Genomic DNA, 7,117 nt, shown 5'->3' with positions numbered 1-7,117 from the left:
AACAGGTTTTGTGCGGCTCATAAAAACATCATAATGCATGAATATGCATATTTTATAACCAGAAATAGGAAAATAGGAAAAAAGATACTTCATCTGTGTATATATATAGCAAGCAGTCCATGACCTTCCAAAAGAATATCGTATTAAATAACCTTTTTTTTTTTCATTTAAACTTGATTTATGTATTGAAAGAAAACAAGGCCTACTACACATAAGATGTATTAACCCAAATACTGGGATTGGCATAAGACTGAATGGCTTACAATAAGTGAAATAGTATTAACCAATTTCTCTATTATAACCAGAAAATGACAAAGTTAGAAAAAAAATGTCTAAAGGAAGAAAAAATAATTAGTTATGTTAGTAAAATAGGAAATATAGTAGGCAAAGAATTTGCCAAAAATACAGAAAAGCAGACCAACAACTAATCTGCTGCTTACCTAGAGGGTGAATTGGCTATACCAGTTGGATGATTTTTATGAAGGTCTATCAGTTAATTCTTGAAAAATTACTTTACAAAAATATACAGACATGCTCAGGCAAGAGAATATGGCAGAAGTTCATATTAGTGCTCAGGCTTAACCCTGGCCTTCAATATTCCAGGAAGTGGTGGTGATGATGGAGGCCTCACGGGTGGGTTTGAAACTGTGGTAGGAGCCTGCACATGAAACAACCCTGACATGCTAGAACCTTCACCGCCATCTGTAACATTTGGCGTTACATTATTATCGTTCTGAGGCCTTTCAGAAAATTTCATTGCCTTGAGAACATAGTTGTCATCATGCAGCTCAAAAGGAGTACTGCAAAGAGAGCATAGAAAGTAAGAAACTAAATTTCAACATTATAAAGTTCCAATGGATAAGATGCTAGGGAAGTGGAAGAACAATTCTTCACACAATTCCATTTGACCATTGTAGTGCGGTGCTGTTTGACCATGTGATTATACTAAATAAGAAATCTCAAAAATCAAGAATACACAAGATAAATACAGTCAGCATTCACCATTCTTTCCGAAAGAATGCAAGGTAAAGCAATTGAAACCTTCTTACCTATTGAAATCAAAATGAACAAGCTGCATATCTTCTGATATTTCCACTTCAACAGTTGCATGCGGACGTGTCTGCAATTTGCAGAATCCAGGAATGAGATTAATTAGAAATTACATCCATTAAGAGACACATTAAACGAGAATATAATTCTAATTAATTTACCTACAAGTTTAAGCGAAGTCAAATCTAATAACGAATTAACAATATATTCCATAAAATTCAAATCTTAAGCCAATTGATTATGTAAATGCTACCTAGTTCGTTCAAACATGTGTTGCAACCAATATTAAGTAAGAATTATTGAAGAATTGAAGGTCCAAGGAAAACTGTTCAACCATTTATAGTGTAAAAATTCACCAAAAAGGAAAAAACAGGAGATGATGAGATGATAATATACCTGCACTAGAATAAAGGGCAAAGATACACCTCCACTGGGAGCATTTCCTGAGCTACATACTTGCTCATTCCGTTTTATGAGGTTCTGAAGACCTACATACTTGATAAAATAATAGAATTATTTAGCAAGAATTCACTAATATGAAATAAAAGTAATATTTTAGGGCCTTCCCATAATCAAGTGCAAAATATCCTTGCAGACAAGGTCTACAACTCATTTCCAAAGTAAATCACTAGAGAGTAAGCATTCCTTACTTGCTCTTCCAGCTCTTGCAAGTAAGCTGCTTTCTTTTCGATTCTATTCCTAATCCCAAGACGTTCTGTCTGTTGAATCAATTATATCGAAGAAGCGAAAAAAGTCAAACATCTCAGTGAGAAAAGAAGCCAACAGGTGCCAAGTAAAATTGCTACTAAATATTGTTTACAAACCTTTAGTTCTTCAATATCACTCTGGCTAGTACGAGGAAGACCCTTCCATTGTATTTCCTTTTTATCCTTAGAAATGATATCCATTGCCATGAGAACATTCAAAGCATCATAGACCCTTCGACGAATATTTTTCTCATCATATTGTTGCTGCCAAAGGTTCACCGGGAAGAAAAAAGTCAACACAACATACATCTTACGACCTCAATCTGCATGAAGCACATAGTATACAAGTTACTTATTCAAAGAATAGCAAACCTGATCAGGGGCTAAAACACTGTTGCTTGGGTCAGCAAATTCAGCAACAAGCTCATCTGCTACCTATGACATGACCAAAATCCGCAATAAAATTTAAAAATGAATTATACCTATGATAATACGATGCATCCATTAACCACAATTTACAATAAAATGCACAAATATATTAATAATAGTAGGTAACAAGTCCAAAGAGGTAGACTATATTTAAAGAATTCAGAGCATTATGAAATTGGGTAAAATAGAGACGTGATAAAACATACATTGATTACTGTTACACGTTTTTTTGTTTGGATTCTATCTTTAGATAAATTTCTTTACAATAGAACTGAAAACCATTTTGCAAAATTTATAGCTACTAAAAGATTTATTTGAAGTAACGGGATAACCTCGTTGTATGTTGTGCGTCCCTTGCTCTCCACCTTCTCACAAACTGGAGACAGCCAACAATAAATGAGAAATAGAGTAAGAAAAGTGGCATCATGACCTCCCAACAATAATGCCTTCAACAAGGCATCTAAACATCATTGCTAAAAATTTTGCAGTTATCTTCTCATAATCAATTGTATATGACATGCTAAATTCAATTTTGCAAGATCAAAGGTACTCCTAATAACCATAGAAGGTCTGACATTTTTGTTAAAGAAAACAAATTGGTAGGGAAAGATAAAAAACCTTTCATGCTAAACTGGCGGAGCCCTCTTCCACTCTTATCTCCTCCTACAGCCCGTTGACCTCTCTTTTTCTTCTTGCTACTGTTTATAAGCATAATGGATGAGAACCAATTGGGGGGGCAAAAGAAAAGACAAAGACAGCATTGAATTTTGAAACTACAAGCAGATAACTAACACTTGCAAGTTTTCCTTTTATATTTTAACCTCAGACCAGGAGAAAAAAATGCATGGTTAAAAATTTCATATATCAATAAAGAAAATCTACAAGTCAAACAACACTTTGTACCATATGAACCAAACGTATAGATTTAGTACAAGCTCAAAGGATAATGGTAATGGAAGACTCACGCAACTGCTCCCTGCGATCCAGCATCATCACCATGAATGTCAAGATGGTTTAATCTGAGAAAAGTGTTATCACTAGCAGGTGTTGCCATTGTCTGCTCACTCCGGCTGGACGGTGACCCCACACTCCTGCTTGTTGACATTGACTGACTCGAAATTGTTGCTCCATGATCCAGCATCTCCTCGTCATCTTCCTCAGGACATGGTTGCTCGGGTTGTGTTCCCATCTCGACAATTTATTTAACTCAGCGATAAGTTTGGGAAGAAACCCACAATGACAGAACTGAAGCAAAACTGAATTGAACACCAGTTGTGGTAAACCTGTTTGACATGAACAAAACTGAATAATCCAATCAACCAGTGTTTCCACTTTCCATTCCATTCTGTAAGAATAACAAAATGAAAATGCTCATGACATACATACACACATACATAACAGCATTCAGCAGAAACAGAGCACATCAAATTCTTCTCATAAAAGGGACAAATAATCAAAGAATTGGCATCTTCCCAAGCCATAAGGTTCACCTAAACACATAACACACACTGAAATTGGACAGCTAAACAATCTTTCTATAGTAATAATTCAGTTCAATCCCAAACGCATACATAGATTAAATCTTAATAAAAGATTTTCTTTTGCCGCATCATATCAAATCATATGTACTCTCAATTTCAGCATCCATGAATATGAATGGATAAGAATAAAATTGCATATATTGACACTACGATTACTCACCAAAATCGTTTTGCAGTGCCGACGACGTAGTTCTTAATGACAAAAACAATTGTATTGAGAAATAGAGCCTAACCAGAAATTACCCTAAATGAGAGATTAGGGTTTTTCGGAGCTTTAAGACAGAACACAAGGAACTAACTTCGTTCTCTTTGGAAAAGAGAATGCGGCTTCAACAAACCCCGCTTCTTAATGCTTTCCATTTTCCATCTTTTTGTCATAGGATTTGAACGTTTGGCCTATTAGATAGTACAATAACACAATATATTTTTTTAGTATTTTAATAATGGTTAAATAATTTTTATTTAATTTTAACTATAATTTAATTATTTATATATTATTTAATTATTAAATGTATTTTTTATTTTATAAATTATTATTTTTTATTCATCTATTATGTTTATTAACCATTAAAAATAAAAATAACAACGAAAAAGATTTTTTATTAATGGTGATCTTTATAAATATTTTGACAATGTGAATTAATGAAATTTTTTTTGTCCTTGATCTATTACATATGCCATCGTATTTCTTAGTAATTTAATCGATTGGACATACAATACAATCCATTGAATATCGATTTTAAAAGGAATTACAAAATAAAAAATTCTATTTATTAACCTCGATTTTGAAATCAAAACAATAGATTATTTTTTAAATCACATAAGATGAAAAAGACTCATTCACGAACTAATTAATTACTATAATAAAAAATTGATTGGATTTCTATAGATTGCGATTACCGCAAGAGTAATAAATTATTCACCAATTATTAATATTGGTATTGAAAAAGATAACATTATGATATCTAAATCAAAACAAAAACTTAAAAATTTGAGGATAGAATTTTAAATATAAGATAAATGAATAATAAGATAATAAATTTATAAAAAAAAGTGGTGAAACAATTATAACGGCTTAATATACATTGTAGTTCTCAATTCAATCGATTGTGTTACATCTCTAATCAATTGAATTTTGAAGAAACTTGCGATATTCAATCCATTGTGTTGTACGTCCAATCGATTGAATTATCAAGAAACACAATTTTTATGACGTAACTAATCAAGAAAAAAAACTCGTTGATTAGTATTGTCAAAATATTTATAAAAATTACGGTTAATGAAAAATCTATTTTGTTGTTGTTTTTGTTTCTAATAGTTAATAAACATAATAGATAAATAATAAAATAATAATTTATAAAATAAAAGATAAATTAAATAATTAAATAATATATAACGGATTAAATTATAGTTAAAATTAAATAAAATTATTTAATAATTATTAAAAGATAAAAAAATATATTTTATTATTGGACCATTTAATGGTCCAAATATGGAATCCTATACCCACCTTTTTCCTCTGTTTCAATGGAAAAAGTAAATACCAAAATAAATAAATAAATAAATATAAAATTTATAGTTTAATTTCCATGCAGTGAACACTGCTAATGTATAAAAGTTAAATTCACATATATATTTTTTGGAATAAATTTTTCATCAATTTTTAAAAATTTACATTGAAAGTATCAAACTTTTATATTTTCATTATAAAAACTCTCGTTAGTAACCTTAACATTAGCAAACTCTTCAGAAAAAAAAAAAAAAGTCCCTGAAAAATTTACACATCTAAATCATGATTAACTTGTTTGGATTTTATAAAAAGTAAAGAAATAATTCTTTCTTTCTTTATTTCTTTCAATATTACTTTTTAATGTCACAATTTAAGTGGTTCTAATGTGAGTGAAGTACCAACCCGGCCCCTGTCCATTTCCAAGAATGACAACGCGACCCCTCAAAATAAAATTGATCCAGTTCGGTCCTTGTCCCCGATTTCCGTCACACAAGGCGGTCCTCATGCGTTTTTCTCCGGCGAGGCTTGACGGAAAACGCTGAGCTGGCTCGTTCGGTGCTTGACCTGTCATAGGAGGTAGATGACGTGTTCAATCAGTGCTGAGCTGGAGAAATTGAAATGGACAGGGGCTAATTTGTCCTACCCAATTACCATATAAACGACGTCGTTTCAGTTGGAAGCAACGTATCATCTGCTTTTCAGAAGGTGGGTTTCCATAAAAACCCTTCTCCCAGCCTCGACATTTACAAGAAAACCCTAGGTCAAAAGCTTCTTCACTTCTCGAGACCATTGTGGACGCTGTGTTGGTGGAGGGAAGCGCTGACGTTGCTGCTTACGGTGTTGACGACGTCATAGTTCACGGCGGGTTGGTGCTGCTGTTGACGGAGCTGGACGGAATCGTGTCAGGACGCTGCAGACAGTTCAGGTTAGTGATTTTATATGAAGCATTTGTCCCTTGTGCGTTGTGTGGTCCCCCCAAATTGATTCTGCTTCTGACAAGGAACCATTATTGTCTGTAACCCTTTGTGGTCCTAGTCATGGAAAAATTCAAATAACCCTGAACTATGTGCATTTTGGAAAGAATTAAATAATATAATGGTGGTCATTCTTGTTTAAACATGTTTATTGTTAGGGAGATTTTATTAAAGCTTGAATAAACTGTTTGCAGATGTCTGAATATATGGTCATTCCTGTGTTTCACCATGGGGGGAGATTTGTTAGAAACTCTGAAGGTGATCTCTGCTACTTGGATGGTAAAGTGAAGAGATTTCCCCCCTTAGACTTGGATTACGTAAATTTTTTTGACTTGGTTGAATTATTTAAAGAATTGGGTTACCGGGAGTATAAGCAGATGTTCTGGCTTGATATGGAAAAACCGAATATGGAAGCTGGACTCCATGTAATTAAAGGAGATGTAGAAATTAATTAAATGAGGGAGGGTAAGTTGAGGTACAGGGAAACTGATGAGCTATACATCTACTTTGAACACGATGTGGACATGTCTGATGTAGTTGAAGAAGATGTGGCTGATGAGACTGTTGTGTTGGATTCATCATCATCATCGTCATCAACTGATGATGGATATGAGACAACAGAGGATGAGCCTTACAAGCCTCCTCCCCCTGGATTTGAGACAGATGACAGTGTTAGTGAAGAAGAAAGTAAGAGGAAGAAAAAGGTTTCAAAAAAGGGAGTTTCAGCAAAGAAAAAGACTAGTAATGAGGCAGCTGGGTATGAAACTGAGGACAAAAGTACAGATGAGGAAAGAAGAACTAAGAAGAAGAATAGTGTGCCTAAAAAAACAGTGTCACCCAAAAAGCATGAGGGAAAGAAGGGTGGTGTAAGTAGTAATACTCCAAGACAATCACCAAGGACTGCAA

At 33.4% G+C, this 7,117-nt stretch overlaps 1 protein-coding gene across 4 annotated transcripts; it reads right to left on the bottom strand.

Moving 5' to 3' along the window:
• Positions 1-329: 329 nt before the first annotated feature.
• LOC130966730 (transcription factor-like protein DPB) lies at positions 330-4,108 on the bottom strand. Of its 4 annotated transcripts, none has more exons than XM_057891554.1 (10): positions 3,888-4,108; positions 3,152-3,469; positions 2,805-2,884; positions 2,519-2,562; positions 2,130-2,192; positions 1,875-2,021; positions 1,701-1,769; positions 1,447-1,545; positions 1,050-1,120; positions 330-800 (listed from the first exon to the last, which is right to left on the bottom strand). In XM_057891554.1, the coding sequence occupies exons 2-10, from the start codon at positions 3,373-3,375 to the stop codon at positions 566-568; spliced, it is 1,032 nt and encodes a 343-aa protein (XP_057747537.1). In that variant the 5' UTR covers positions 3,376-3,469; positions 3,888-4,108; the 3' UTR covers positions 330-565. The 4 variants fall into 4 exon arrangements, with proteins under 4 accessions (XP_057747537.1, XP_057747538.1, XP_057747540.1 ...); XM_057891555.1 differs by having other exon boundaries at positions 3,961-4,108; XM_057891557.1 differs by having other exon boundaries at positions 3,152-3,488; positions 3,961-4,103.
• Positions 4,109-7,117: the final 3,009 nt, after the last annotated feature.

This window comes from Arachis stenosperma, chromosome 3, assembly GCF_014773155.1.
Source record: "Arachis stenosperma cultivar V10309 chromosome 3, arast.V10309.gnm1.PFL2, whole genome shotgun sequence".
NCBI classification, from domain to species: Eukaryota; Viridiplantae; Streptophyta; class Magnoliopsida; order Fabales; family Fabaceae; genus Arachis; species Arachis stenosperma.
The sequence above is the reverse complement of the archived record's forward strand: the minus strand, read 5'-3'. Positions and strand labels throughout refer to the sequence as shown.

Bases quoted from the DNA above. Each gene is read 5' to 3' on its own strand.
- LOC130966730 (XM_057891554.1), bottom strand. From the start codon at position 3,375: ATGGGAACACAACCCGAGCAACCATGTCCTGAGGAAGATGACGAGGAG. The intron at 2,022-2,129 runs GTTTGCTATTCT...AACCTTTGGCAG, and splicing joins GTGTTTTAGCCCCTGATCAG to CAACAATATGATGAGAAAAA. The intron at 1,546-1,700 runs GTAAGGAATGCT...TATTTTATCAAG, and splicing joins TGCAAGAGCTGGAAGAGCAA to TATGTAGGTCTTCAGAACCT.